This window comes from Chiloscyllium plagiosum, unplaced genomic scaffold (genome assembly GCF_037043375.1).
Source record: "Chiloscyllium plagiosum isolate Xiang-an unplaced genomic scaffold, Cpla_swu_hap1 HiC_scaffold_30, whole genome shotgun sequence".
Taxonomy (NCBI): Eukaryota; Metazoa; Chordata; class Chondrichthyes; order Orectolobiformes; family Hemiscylliidae; genus Chiloscyllium; species Chiloscyllium plagiosum.
The window spans coordinates 28,918,926-28,934,873 of NW_028270168.1; the positions used below are offsets into that span (position 1 = coordinate 28,918,926).

The following is a 15,948-nucleotide window of genomic DNA, read 5'->3' on the forward strand; positions in this document are numbered from 1 at the left end:
ACTCGAGGGGATTTAGAAGGATGAGGGAGGATTTAATTGAAACATACAGAATACTGAATAGCCTGGATGGATTAGATGTTGGGAAGATGTTTTCATTGATAGGAGAGACTAGAACCTGAAGGCACAGCCTTCGAGTAAATGGAAAACCTTTTAGAACAGAAATAAGGAAAAGCTTCTTCAGTCAGCATGGTGAATAATAGAATTCAGTGCCACAGAAGGCTGTGAAGGCCAGGTCATTCAGTATAGTTAAGACTGAGGTAGATAGGTTCTTGAATATCAAGGGGAACAATGGTTACAGAGACAAAGCAGGAGAATGGAGTTATGAAACTGATCAGCCATGACTGAATGCTGGAGCTGACGTGATGGGCAGAATGGCCTAATTTCTGCTCCTATGTCCTACAGTCATATAGCCAATCAATCATTCAACTCAGTTCCCTGTTCAAGCTTTCTCCCCATGCTCTTTGATCCCTTTGGCCCCAAAAACTATGTGGGAGAGCTCACAGCATAGGAACAGATAAGTGCATAGTTTTAAAGTCTTGCTGTAAATCTACAATAGTGAGCAGAGTGGGTTCTTTCTTGATTATTTGTTTTATTGAGATCTGTCTCTTGATTAAATTTTAAAAATATAAACCATAAGTATTAAGTTAGCCTGGAGCAGTCTTTTTTTTAAAAACAACAATAAGACAATGCTATTTTCTGGATCTGTAGGTTGTGAAGGAGCAAAAGTGGCCTTTTGTAGAGTGATGTGCTCTTCCTGTCAGAGTTTAGAGACAGTTTTCATGTCACTGATTATTATGTCTCTCTCTCTCTCTGTCTCCCTCTCTTCCCCTCACATGCGCACGCGCACACATCTCAGTCTATGGGGTGAATTTGCATTTGCAGAATCATATTTGCAGACACATTCTATTTGTGCTCTAAAAAGCACACAACCTGCAGGCAGTCAATCCATATAACATTTTATAAATTCCTACTTTGGAAATAGAACCTGTCTGGTTCAAGACAGACTCTAATTTCATATCTTTAATGCATTGCCTGAGCTGAGATGTCACTCTTTAAATAAAACCATAAAATTACCTCGAGTGTGTGACTTGAAAGTAGTTGTGGCTTTACATATTACTGAACAGAAACCTGCAACCCATTCTACAAGATGAAAGACTTAATAGCAATCTAGGTTTGTTCAATATATCGTTTTAACTGCGTAACAGGTGATCAAAGTTTGTGAGAAGATTTGTAGCTCGGGTGCTTGTTGCTGTGGTTCTGTTCGCCGAGCTGGAAGTTTTTGTTGCAAACGTTTCGTCCCCTGTCTAGGTGACATCCTCAGTGCTTGGGAGCCTCCCGTGAAGCGCTTCTGTGGTGTTTCCTCCGGCATTTATAGTGGCCTGTCCCTGCCGCTTCCGGTTGTCAGTTTCAGCTGTCCGCTGTAGTGGCCGGTATATTGGGTCCAGGTCGATGTGTTTGTTGATGGAGTTTGTGGATGAGTGCCAAGCTTCTAGGAATTCCCTGGCTGTTCTTTGTTTCGCTTGCCCTATAATGGTAGTGTTGTCCCAGTCAAATTCATATTGCTTGTCGTCTGCGTGTGTGGCTACTAGGGATAGCTGGTCGTGTCGTTTCGTGGCTAGTTGATGTTCGTGGATGTGGATCGTTAGCTGTCTTCTTGTTTGTCCTATATGGTGTTTTGTGCAGTCCTTGCCAAGTCAGGACCAAGTCCTGAACTATGAAAGCAACCACCCCAATACACACAAACGAAGTTGCATCAAGACACTGTTCAAAAGGGCCACAACACACTGCAGCACACCAGAACTGCAAAAAGAGGAAGAGGAACACCTATATTCGCAAAAAAATGGATATCCCCGCAATTTCATCTAACAGATGCCTAAGGGAGAGACAACAGAACGAGGACATGCCGCAACCCAAAGGACTAGCCACACTACCATACGTCAAGAACATCTCTGAAATGACAGCCAGACTACTGCGACCACTAGGACTCATAACAGCACACAAACCAACAGCCACTCTCAGACAACAACTCACCAAAACGAAGGACCCTATACCCAGCATGAGCAACGTAGTGTACAAAATCCCATGCAAGGACTGCACAAAACACTACATAGGACAAACAGGAAGATAGCTAACGATCCGCATCCACGAACATCAACTAGCCGTGAAACAACACGACCAGCTATCCCTAGTAGCCACACACGCAGACGACAAGCAACATGAATTTGACTGGGACAACACTACCATTATAGGGCAAGCCAAACAAAGAACAGCCAGGGAATTACTAGAAGCATGGCACTCATCCACAAACTCCATCAACAAACACATCGACCTGGACCCAATATACCGGCCACTACAGCGGACAGCTGAAACTGACAACCGGAAGCGGCAGGGACAGGCCACTATAAATGCCGGAGGAAACACCACAGAAGCGCTTCACAGGAGGCTCCAAAGCACTGAGGATGTCACCTAGACAGGGGACGAAACGTTTGCAACAAAAACTTCCAGCTCGGCGAACAGAACCACAGTGACAGGTGATCTTTTGCTCCAAATTCTGTGTCTTATGGTCCCGCCCACTAGTGACCTGATGAAGGAACAGCGCTCTGAAAGGCAGTACTTCCAAATAAACCTGTTGGACCATAACCTGGTGTTGTGTGACTTTTCAAACTTTGTCCACCCCAGTCCAACACCGGCACCTCCACATCATGGATAAATTCCAATGAGCAGAGTCTCAATCGGATTCCTCTGTACAGGTGATCAGCCTTGCAAACATTCTTTAAATAGCCTCCAATAAAATATTATTTTTTCTTAAATAAGGGGACCAAAACTATACACAGTATTCTGGCTGCAGTCTCACCAGCACTTTGAACATTTGCACTACAACTTCCCTACTCTTATATTCCAACCACCTTGAACTAAAGGCCAACATTCCATTTCTCTTGCCAATTACCTGCTGCACCTATGTGCAAGCTTTCTGTTTTATGCATATGTATCCCAAAGTTCCTCTATGTGGCAGTTTTCTACAGTTTTTCATTTAAATAATCGTGTTATGGAGTCATAGAGATGTACAGCATGGAAACAGACCTTTGGTCCAACTCATCCATGCCGACCAGATATCTCAACCCAATCTAGTCCCACCTGCCAGCACCCAGCCCATATCCCTCCAAACCCTTCCTATTCATACACCCATCCAAATGCCTTTTAAATGTTGCACTTGTACTAGCCTCCACTACTTCCTCTGGCAACTCATTCTGCCACGCACCACCCTCTGCGTGAAAAAGTTGCCCCTTAGGTTAAAAATGCCACTCCCCCTCCTCTCTTGCCTCCCTTTCTGTCCTTCCTGTAGCATTTGTATTCTGGAAAATTACACTGCCAGTCCTGTCCATCCCGGAGCCATGTTTCTGTAATTTCTATGATATTCCAGTCCCATGTTCCTAACCATGTCCTGAGCTCATTGGCCTTCCCTGTTAGACCCCTTGCCATGAAATAAATTAAAGCGCATTTACCAGTCCTACCTTGTTCTCTGCTTTACCCCTGACTGTTTGATTTGCTTCTTTTCTCAACTGTACCAGTCTCAAATTGACCTCTTTCCTCACTATCTCCCTGGATCCCACCCTCCCCACATTACAGGTACCAGGGCGGCAACACACCATTCTGATATTTTGCTGCTGGCCGCAGAAACATCTGTCTGTGCCTCTGACTAGATTCTTTTGTTTTTCCTTTCAAAATGAACTGCAGATTTTTGACATTACACTCCATATGCCAACTTCCTGCCCACTTACTTCACCTATCAAATGTCTCTCTGAAAACTGCATGCATCTCTTAAAACTTGCCTTTCCAACACTTTGTGTATTGTCTGCAGATTTAGTTATATTGACTTTGCTCCTTTGAATAATGATTATATATTTTAAATAGTTGTGGTCCCACATGACTCATGTTGAACTCTACTGGTTACAGGTTGCTAATCTGAAAAAGAACCTTTTATCCCCAAACTCTGTCTCCTGCCCATTAGCCAGTCCTCTAACCACCCCAAAATACTGCCTCCAGCACCATCAGTTCTTATCTTAGGACAAATAGTTTGCATGGCACCTTGTTTATTGCCTTTTGAAATTCCAAATGCAACACAGTTCCCCACTCATACTTTTTCAGTTATTTTAAGGGTTGATCAGTCATGTGTCTACAATTCCATGCCTGCCTGCCAGAGTTGTAGACTTGCCAACTTTAAGGGCATTTAAATGGTCATTGGATAAATATATACAGCATCATGGAATAGTGTAGGTTAGATGGGCTTCAGATTGGTTTCACAGTTCGGCACAACATCGAGTGCCGAAGGGCCTGTACTGCGCTGTAATGTTCTATGTTCTAATACATTAACATTTCTGCAATGCATTCTTTAAACAACCAATAAATATCAAGCTAGTTACATTCCATCAGTGTAACTTGCCTCCCAGTGCATGCAGTCAGTTGACTAAATTGCCTCAGGGTACAGGCTGACCTGAATACACTGCACCATCCTACAGCTTTGAATATAAATCAATGTGCAATTGTACTGTGAAATTTTAAACTTGAAAAACAATGACATTCATTCACAGTAAAAAAAAGTTACAAAACAATTGTGAAGGATTAATATTGTTCAGTTGAACTGACTGACTGAGTCTTCAGCTCAGATACAACACTAAAATTTGTGTTCAGAGACAAGACGCTACAAATCCCAGACAAATGTTACCTTCCAGTTTTTTCATAGTCATGGATTGTGGGTCAGAAAATATGAAAAATATGTGCACGTGTGATATTTGTTTTACTCCTGAGTAGATAAATATTTTCTCGAAAACACAAATTGATTTTGAGCAAGGCAAATAAAATTGGGATACTCAAAACAAAGTGAATAACTTCTCTTTTCATTTCTAACTGTTAATTCCCAAAGAGTAAATTCAGCAAATTATTCAATGGATCATTTCTTAAAATATATCCATGACTTTTTTTTTTTACAGAATTTAAACCACAAAATCAATTTCTCACTAAAGACTGCTGTGCTCGAAACTGACAAGTTACAATTGACTTGGACTTAAGCGTACCACTGAAAATAGTATTAGTCATTTAATAGACATTATACCTTGAATGTTCGGGAAAAGACATTTGAACAAACTCCAGTTATATTAGTTTATTTTTCAATGCATAAATTCCAGAGTTTACAGCTTATACACTTGAAACATGGACTATTCTAAGATTTAGGAGTCAAAGAGTTAATCCAGTATAATTTTCTGAGCTCTGTGCTCTATGCAGACTACATTCTGACAGCTGGCAACCAGCAAGTGACAGTAAACGTGTCAACACTGATCTTCAAACATTATATACATGATTCAGTCAGTTAATTAGATATTGCTAGTGTTGACACTGGAGTTAAAACAAGGCAACAGATACTTACACTAAAATGCTTAGCAACAAATGTCAATGTTCAAGTCCAAAGTTCCAGGGAGACAGCAGGGGTGGGGGGTTGGGAAGTAACAGTGTGTCTGTACAATCATGCATGCATTTGCATTAAAACAGGCCTGTGGGTCAAGGTAAACTGCCTACAAATATTCATCGTCTCCTTACACACATGAAAAATGGTCACTTGGAAAAGACACTTCAAAACATAAAATCATGAATGCTCCAAAGCTCCATAAGAGTGTTCCTCTTATTATCTACAAAGTATTCTTAACCATGTGGGCAGGCTGAAATTGGAAGGCAAAAAAGGTCAAGACTAAGCTGAATAGAGCAAAGACATAAAATTAAAGTGAAATATAGTTCCTCACAAAAAAGGCTAACAGAGTATCACCACCCCCTTTGTTTAAATTAAGTTTATGTTACTACAGCTCAAATAATATATTTTGCTTTCATGCACACCAGCCAAATGCCCAAAAACATAAATTTAACAAATCTCAATTATAAAATTGAGAAAATGCTGTTTAATTCAACAATGGCAATCACAAACGAAAGTAGACCAATTATATACATTTAATGGCTAAGGTTTAATAAAATCATTTAATTTTCATAGTAAGAAAAATTATACAAGTGTTGAATGAGTTTCTTTACAAGTAATACTTTTAAAGGATTAAAAGTCCTTGCATAAGTGGATGGATAGCTTTGCTTAAAAAATACACACGACACACAAAATAAATCAAGTTTTTAAACAATTGATTATGGAAATCAAAACGACAAATATCAACAACTTAAAAAACATAAACTACCACTCAAATGATTTCTTTTTTCACTTGCCCTAAGTTAATGCTGAGCCAAAAGATTACTGACAACATATTCAAAACTCAGAACAAAATGTATTATGAACACGACATACTCAATTTGCTAAGACCTGAAACTTGATCTTTGGTTAGTGTCATGTTTATAGTTTTGAACTGAATTATCAGGAACGGGGAAGTTTAATAACTAGCACACTTCCCAATCAGCAAATGTGGTATTTAGAACAGAACCCAATGTCATCATCTTAGTTGAACTGCATGAACAGGATGCACCCAGCTGTCTTCCCCTCTGGAAATAGATGAGCTTTTGAATAATTTCAGGTAGGAGAAACACTGACAAATAATGATATTGAAATGACACAAGCCAATAATAAAAGAATACTTGTACATACCATATGTAAATCCCAGAGCATATATCAGGCCCTCAACATTACTAAAACTGAGACTCAAAAGTCGACAGAAGTTGGTTTTTCTAAAGCCATTCCAATATCTTCAAATCAATTTCCATATCAGTATAAATAAAATAAAAAGTGGTTTGATTTCTAAGGTTCCGGATTTCAAATTTCACTTCTTCAGGCTTATGCAATGAATTACACAGCTTCCAATGTAACACAGTTAAAGAACTCCAGGATCCAACTGCACATTATACAAATGCAGCTTTATCATTCATTTTATGCAGAAGTGTCCACTTGTTACTTAAATATCATTTTAGACACTACACATATGCCATATTGACCAAGTCTCTTAATGGGTTCACACAGCTATCGAACAATATAACAGCAACGGCAGAATGCTGGAAGCAGTTCAACTATACACTGGCTCAATTCAACTAAGAAATGCTAAGACACAAGAGGAATAAATGCAAATATTTGAACAATAAAAACTGGGGGATATGAACATATGCAAGAGACTAGCATATGCACTAATCATAAAGACCAGTATGCGTTACTGCCATTTATTTTCCATAGCCTTTCCTTAAAAGAGCAAAAGCATTTTTTTCTTCAAATATCCTGCAGCTGGCTGTATAAACAATTCCAAAATTATTATTAAGTAGGAATCACAGGTTGAAAAATCTAAGTACCACCAAGAAATTACTGAATACTACAAAGTTTAATAGGTCATACAATGTAAACTGGGTTGAATTAAGATTCTGGCAGAAAAGTGCTTGCTTTGCAATTAAAGCTGACAATTTGATTGAATGATATAACTTACTAGTAAATGAATTCAATGTGGTCAGACAAAAGCAGCCATACAACAGGAACTTAAGATTCGAAACACATGTCCAACGAAGTAAAATTCCAATTTTTACAGAAGAGGTCACAGGGACAAGGAAACTTTCCAACCTCCTATCCATGGCAACAATATTATTGAAGACAACTGCCTGTAGAAAAAAAACAAGTCAAATTTCAATGTAGCAATAGTCTGGTACTTGCTATGTTTGTCACATCCTCAAAATATAGTATTTAATTTTGTAACAGTAATCACATTAAGTATGACTGATTGTAGTTCCTCATCAATTGTACACAAGATAAAATAATTCCCATAATGAGAAAGATTGCACAAATATTAAACAAGAACATTTCGCTCAGTGGTACAGTAGGATTATAAAGCCACCATAGAATGTTGGAAATAAGTAAATCATTTATGTTACAACTACATCTGAAGAAAAACATCAGTTAGATCTTCAGAAGTTGTGTTTATAGCTATACCCAAAGGATCATTGAAACACTGAAGGAAAATCATATTTTTCTGTTGGATAACCTAAAGGAAAACTACTAACCACCAAGAAATGCAAGATTATGTGAGATTCTTTTGCACTTATTTCCTTGTATAAATTCAATGTATAATTCACATCAGAACAAATCAACTCAAGCAGTGTGGATAAACCAATAAAGGGTTTCTTGAAAACTGCTTCAAAACAGAACACTGCTAATTCCCATTTATCATAGCTTTATTTATAAGTGGAAAACATACAGAAACAGCTCACCAACTGTCCGATCCAGCCACCAGCTTGCACAGCCTAATCACCAGATGCCAACAAATATCATGAAATATTTTTTGAATTTCTAATGTTTAAAACAATTGGGAAAAATGCATAGTTAAATGCATGAATCATTTGAGTTGTCTTTTTTGTCTTGTAGCTTTATTTGAAGACCTCAGCTTCTCCCAAAGGTTTTGCCTATGGGTATAACAATGATATTTGTTGGAATGATGTTGTCGGCTGAATTTTATTGTTCATGCTTGTGCACACAGTGTATCTGAATTTTGTAAGGCGCATCAATACCAAGTAGCTTTAAAAAGGAAGATGTTTTTTCTTCCCTTCTGCTTTTAGCAGTTAAATGTTGGAAGGGAAGGCCACTGTCAAAAAGTTTTACTAAGGTAGTGCTCATGGCATTTAATTATTTTCCCCTGCATCCAAAACAAAAACATCTCAGTGAATTCCACTCTTCTGCACCTTCCTTAAAGCCTGCAAATTCTCTCCCTTTCGCTGGGACGTTTGAAACAGCCATGACCAAATTCCCAGGCAAAAGAATTCCATACTTAAACCAAAACTTTATGAACATTTTCATTAATTATTCTGACATCACCTTAAAGTGATGCCCTCCAGTTCTCGAGCTTCTGCAATGGGAGCAGACTCTTCTCATCTTCCTGAAGAAGGGCTTATGCCCGAAACGTCGATTCTCTTGTTCCCTGGATGCTGCCTGACCTGCTGCGCTTTTCCAGCAACACATTTTCAGCTCTTCTCATCTATGATTAGGCTTCTCATAATTTTATCCAAAGTTATGAACTTTCTGATCAATCTTCGCTTTTTGAAAGAAAATGTAGCCGATTACCATGAACATACAGATTAGGAGAGGTGAACCTGCAACTCAGCCTTTCAAGTCTGCTCTGCAATTCAATAAGATTATGTTGGTCTAATTATACGACATTACTAACTAATCTCAATAACCTTTCACTCCATATCATGGATTTATCTCCCTCTGTCTTAAAAATGTACCAGGACCTCTTCCATCGGCTTTTGAGAGAGAGTTCCATGGCGATTTTGACATGAATAGAGGAGTTCTGCTTCCTAACTTTGCAGGTGACACCAAAATCAATGATGTCGTGAAGGTTATCTCAGAGTATAACAGGACCTTGATCAGATGGACAAATGAGCCAAGGGGTAGCAGATGGAGGTTAATTTGGATGAATGCATTTTGGCAAGGCAAACCAGGGCAGGACTTATACTGTAAATGGCAGGGCCCTAGGGAGTCCTGCCAAACAAAAGACCTCGGAGTGCAGGAGTCGCAGGTAAACAGGGAGGTGAAGAAAGCATTTGGCATACTTGCCTTCAGTGGTCAGTATACTGAGTATACGAATTGGGATGCCATGTTGTAAGTGTACAGGACATTGGTGAGACCCAATTAGGATTAGAGGAAAACATTTGCACCCAGAGGATGGTTGCAATGTGGAATACACTGCATGGGAGGGTAGTTGAGTCACAAAACAACAGGCTTTAAAAATGTACGTGGGTGAGCACTTAAAATTTCATAACATTGAAGACTATGGGTCAAATCTGGAAAGTGGAAATAGTGAAGACAGGTAATTTTTTTTAAAATCAGTGCAGCCTTAATAGGCTGAAGGGCCTCTTTGAAACTGTGTAACTATGACAGTATATTTCATATGCACAGGCTCTGCAACGTCTGACAATTGGCAAAACTTAGCTCATTTGCACAAGTGATTTCCAAGTTAAAATTGGCTCTGATCATAAAGAATCTTAACATATTTACAATGTCAATAAGGTTAAATTTCAATAGACTGGCAATTGGAAACCTTGCTTCTATGAGTAAAACATTTTACAACTTGTAGCATTGTAATCTTGACTGAGGGAGAAACAACTTAATTTAAAAATATGTTTGTCTAATGTCAGTACTAGGAATTGGAGTACTAACTGGTACATCAGCAATCACACCAGTCTTGCATTACACTGGATTCGATAAACAAACAAGGAAACAATGGGATACTACATAGTGTAATCCATGAAAGGTCATAAAAAGCCTATTCAACAACAGAGCACTCCTTTCTCTTCAGATCACAAATAAGTCTGTCATATTGCATTTGTTACACTGAAATTTTTGAAAAATCTCCATTGTGTGGAATGGCAAAAAACACCAAATTTACAAAACATGGGCTATGTCACCAAAATAAATTGGTTGGACTGAATAACCTTGAAATTACATTCAGATCACTAAGACTGGTTGCACATGGACAACCACACATGCATTGTGGTGGCCAACAAGGCACCAACTACAGAACTTTACTTCTGAAACTCCATCTGCCCTCTCAGACAGGCAAAGATTTCAATCAAGGAGAGGGATTTTTCCCAGTTCAAAATGACACTGATTCTTCAACCAATACTACAAGTAAAAACTTAATTCAAAAGGTTTATCTGTGTGCCATTTTTGAACTTTGCTCTACTCAACTTGGGTGTTGTGCTTCCTACAATTTTGCCACAACTCCAAGCATATCACTGACTATAAAGCACTTTGGGCATCCCAAAATTGAGAAGGCACTGTCTCAATCTTACTTTTTATTTTTCCAAACAAATCCTTCAAAAAGAAGTGACACAATTGCACTGGATGAGTAAAACTGATAGTAAATAATTAAAAACTTCTAATCCATATTTTAAAAAATTCCTTCATTGATGTTGCAAAATTTTCACCAAGGTATTGAAAGTTCTTTTTAAGAAACATTTTTATATTTTCAAAGAAATTTCTGTAAATTCAGTGAAACAACACTTTTTCACTTTTTAATGGAATAAAAGTCAATCACTCTCCAGCTCTACTGGCTATTCAATTACTTTGGGATAATCGTATGGCTGCATTATCCCTAACTGTCTCCACAATCAGAAGTCCACTAATTAAAATGACATTTCTAACTTTCCACTAGTTAGAATCATTCCCATACCTATTGTTGGGTAAGAAACATTGAAGTTTCTTTCCTGGGGTTCAGTTTGATAATGTTGGAAAATAACCAAGATGCAGCATCATCAGCAGTAACCAGACCCATTGCACAAACCTAGACTACACAATTTCAATTCAATTGACTGAAATACAGCTGCAGGCAAAAAAGTCTTTTGTTTAAATTCTGCATCCTTGGTTTAAAATATTAGAAATTTCAATTACTGAATAACAAAAATCAATGTACAAGATTTTCAGAAATAAAGTAGTTGCATTCAGCAGAAGATTATTCTATTCATTATAAAGTAGCTGTTGCATCTTGTAGATGTAGTGGGAGTCATGATACCTTGAACACTAAAAAAAGACACCCAACTTGAAAGCCTCGCAGTTAATGTAAACATATATTATGCACTTGCATCAGTTGTGGCTTAATCATGTCATCAAGGCTGAGGGAGGAGTGCTGCACTTGTGAAGATGCCATCTTTTAGGCAAAATGTTAAACCAAGAATCCATTTATCCTATAAACTGAATGTTGAAAAAAATCTCTCTTAAGTATCCAAAATATTCAGGCTATTTTGGAATCATTCACATTAAAACAAGTTATGCAGTTATCATATTGCTGGTTGGGGGAGCTGACTATGTGCAAATTGGCTGCAAATTTTATACATTACAATGGTAATTGCACTTTAATAGAATTTGCCAAATGGCAAAGCTCTCTGGGAAATCCTGTTGTCCTGAAAAAGGTGCAAATCTTTCCTTTTTTTCCTTCTATTCATATAATAGCTACTAGCGGTTCAAATTCAGTTTATTACCTTACATGTATTAACTCCAAGATGCCTTCAATCTCGAAACAGAGCCCAAAACAATATTATTCAAACCATGAAATGAAATTCATGGGTTGACCTTATTCATCTTTCTGGTAAATGTATTTTGCCTGCAGCTCAGATCAGCATGGAGAGCAATGCGTGACCAGAGCCGTCAACTGGGATTACAAAATTAGTACTGAAGTTCCGCTCTGTCTTATTTTACTACAGGTAACAGTGCTTCTGCATACTCCAAGCATCCTCTGTCTTCAATGATATAATCTCAGCATTATTCGTTAACTAATTAACAAATGACAATGTGAACCAATGATAAAGTCATTCATCTAATAATGCTGAAGTTTTTTTTAATTAAGTATTGAAAATTTTGATATCTTTATAAAGGTCAAATGATGCAAGTTTAACCTTACAGGTCTGACTCACAAGCTTTGTGCTTCGAAGATGAATTACATAAACCACAGGACAATACATTCACTCCCAACAATTCTAAATGCACCATTTATGTTTCTATCTTGTGATACTAATTGAACCACCTATTGTTTTGGAATTACCCTTATGGAAATTGGATACTGGAATTGAAAAACAGAAAAACTTATAAAATACATGGCAAGTAATTAACATTTAACTGTACTCAAATTTGGTTCATTATTTCAAAAGATGTTTATTGAATCCATTATGTGGGCTCATTTCTTCTCCTTCCTTCTAAACAAGAGATTCCCAGTTCCTATCTTAAACATGTTGTTCTCCATTTAATCTTAAATTTTGTTGGAACTCGTTACTAGAAGTTGACATGTAATGTACATGACAGATAGGGGAGATGATTGACTTCCGGTATTATCACTGGACTATTAACGCAGAAACCCTGGCTGTGTTCTGGGAACCTGAGTTCGAATCCCATCATAGCAGATGATAAAATTTGAATTAATTTCAGTTTTGTTTTAAAATTGAAGAATATAATGACTCTCAAATGCCCTCTGGGTAATTAGGGGTAGGCAATAAATGGCGGCTTAGCCAGCGACACCTTCATCTTACGAATGAATAATTTTAAAAAATGCCTTTTATTTCCCTGACAAAGTAGCAGTTCAGTGGAAGCATCAGACATTCATTTGGTACACCTCACTAAGAACTTGACAGGCTGAAATACATTATACTTTTGTAGGGATTAAGCATTAATGGGTTTTTCAATCTAAGTATTGCACCTTTGGGTGTATTACAGCTTTAAAACACAGAAATCTTATAATCCTCACAATAATTCACATGCAAATGCCACTAAAGTACTGTACCAAATCCTCATTAAATCGGACTACTTAAGACCAACTAAACCAAGTTAGACTTCAGCCATTTTTACACTTATACTGAAATGTTGTTGGAAAGAACTGAAACTTAGCCCATTAGCAAATCAGAAAAAGCCTAGGGCTGCAGATGATCAATAATACATTTTAAGTTTCAAACTTTAATACCCCGATTTATTCATGTTTTTTTCACGTGGATGATATGCAAACCTACAGTAGCAATGAACATAAAAAGGAAATCAAGTATAATGCAAAAGGATCAGTTTCAATCTCTACAATTTAAAGATGAAAACATTTTAATAATGCAGTAACCTGCACTTACATCATTAAGGAATGAACTTCCAAATGATGTTTACATGGAATTAGAGGTTAATAGAAAAATAAGTGCTAAGTACTTCTATGAACAAATCAGCACTCAAGTTAAATATATTTATAATATTTAAAACTTGCCAAGCAAAGACATTGTACCTACAATTAATGAATAAACATAACTACTCAAGACTTTATGATCATGATTGCACCTTATCATTGATCACTACCTATGTTACTGGTTTGCTTCACAAAAAGCCAATGAAGCATAATAATATGAATAATTTTAAATGGTTTGTATTATCTACTTTGAGACACTATAGAATACTGTGCAGTCAAAACAATTTTAGTTAACTATTTCACAAAGTGCTATTTGCTTTCCATCTGTAATCATTTGCAGAACTAGCTGAAGGAATTGATATTCAATAAACTTCAAGTTGATAGCTCATTTTATGTTGATTGATTGGTTAAACATGAGAGCTCATACAAGATGTACATCAAAAACTGTTACTTTACATTTTTCACCCATCCATCAAAACTATAGACAAACTAAGATCACCTCAGCTTTTTACAAATCAATCTTAGCCATCAACTGTTAGAAAATAATTTGACATACTTTTATACAATAACTACAATATAATCGGATTTAATTTAAAAACCTATGTTATCATGCACATATTACTGAAACCTTGAAGAAATCAATTCATTTGTGTCACCTTGCCTCAGTCAGTCGATGAAATTGCAAATTTATATCCCACTCCAGGACATCAGTAATTCATTCATCCTGATCTTCTAAGAGAGTGGAAAGAGTATTACTTTGTCATAATTGCCATCTATTTTTTACAAAAGATGCGTCTGTTTAACATCCAGCACCACGAGAACTACTTTCAGATTGGGTAGGCCAACATTTCCGATGATAAATATCAGTGGGATTCATGTAGAAACGAAACGCATGGTCAAAAGATGAACACCAGGTGACATTGCAAGTAGTTTATAAAAGGTAGTCATCATCCCAGCAATTGTGTATACCCTATAATACCTAGCAGACCCAAAAGTGCCTAACGTTTCTCAACTGTTTAAGACTTGAAATTACAACAGTCTGAATCTAGTCACCACACAAACAAACCAGGTAAATGATCTGGAGACTCTCTAACTGCAAATCTTATTCGGTCGCTATCAATTTCCAGTTGGAATCGGAGGAAAACTCAAATTTACCATATGTCCAATTCCAAATGATGGAGGCGAGTTCAGAAACGCGACACGAAAGTGTGAGACCTTCAACCTGGTGCTGCTGATGTGTATGTAAAGCACATCTGGATAATGACTTTAAAACAAATAAAACGCATCGGTATGACGGGGCACCTGCTGTTCGGGCTCCACAAACGCCTTTTCAGTTTCAGCTTTGCCGGAACGATATCCATCCCTGTCATGCCGGCACATTTATGCGGTTTACTACCTGGGAAGTGGTACGAGCTCGGATCCCGACCCTGCTCTCACAGTTCAGGGTCCCTTGAACACTTCTATCCCCTGTCTTTTCTCTCACTATATTCCCGTCAGGATCTTCCTCACCTCTCAAGGTCTCCTTCCTCTGACCCTCCACCGGGTCTACCTACCCTCTCCCTCCAACCCCATTGCCACCAATCTTTCCCCTGGCTGATCTCTCCCTCCCTCTCCCACCGGGGCTCGCTCTTTCCGTCACCCTCCACCGGTCCCACAACAGCTTTCTCCCTCCCCCGTCTCTCTCTCCGCCTGGTTCTCCTCTCCCTCTCCCCCTCTCTCTCTCCCTCCCTCCCTCCTTTTCCCTCTCTCTCTCTCTCCCCCTCTCTCTCCTTTTCCCTCTCTCTCTCCCCCTCCTTCCCCCCGGATTCCCGGTGAGTGTCTCCTACACTCGAGCTTCTCAAACATACCTTTCGTCACTTCCGATGATCGACTCTCCCCATCACAATTTTTAATCAGTAAATCCTTTCCGCCCATCAAAGGCCGACATTAGCAATCCCGCAGTTAGCGGCCAGCTCGGAAAACACTTGCAGACGTGGGATCACTCACAGAAGCGCCGTGAGGGGACGAGATGCGTCTGCACATAAACAGGTGGTGTCCGGGGAAAGCCGTCCCACGGAAACAAAAACCGAGTACTCTGGTTCCGAACCAAGACGGTATCAGGAATTATGACAGTGGACACAAAACGAACCATTTAGCTAAGAGTTTGCATCGCCAGGAGTGAAGAGACAATATTTCAGTTGCAGACGCCGTGAATAGTCAGGATCGCCAGCGCCGCAGTCGGTTCGAGCAGGAAACTCCGGTGGCAATGTCAGGCCGGAGAGGGAAACCCACGTGACTCTCCCGGGAACGG

The 15,948-nt window shown here is 38.5% G+C and overlaps 1 protein-coding gene across 7 annotated transcripts in view; it reads right to left on the reverse strand.

Annotated features, from left to right (window-relative positions):
- LOC122563664 (dyslexia-associated protein KIAA0319-like protein) overlaps nucleotides 1-15,918 on the reverse strand; it is a 114,924-nt gene extending 99,006 nt beyond the window's left edge. Inside the window, exons 1-3 of one of the 7 annotated variants that reach the window (XM_043717701.2) lie at nucleotides 15,506-15,918; nucleotides 14,315-14,390; nucleotides 7,449-7,617 (exon numbers count right to left, since the gene is read on the reverse strand). In XM_043717701.2, the coding sequence (XP_043573636.2) occupies nucleotides 7,449-7,590 (142 nt within the window). In that variant the 5' untranslated portion in view covers nucleotides 7,591-7,617; nucleotides 14,315-14,390; nucleotides 15,506-15,918. The other 6 variants (XM_087976850.1, XM_043717700.2, XM_087976848.1 and 3 more) reach the window with 6 other exon arrangements.
- Between the last annotated feature and the right edge of the window lie 30 nt (nucleotides 15,919-15,948).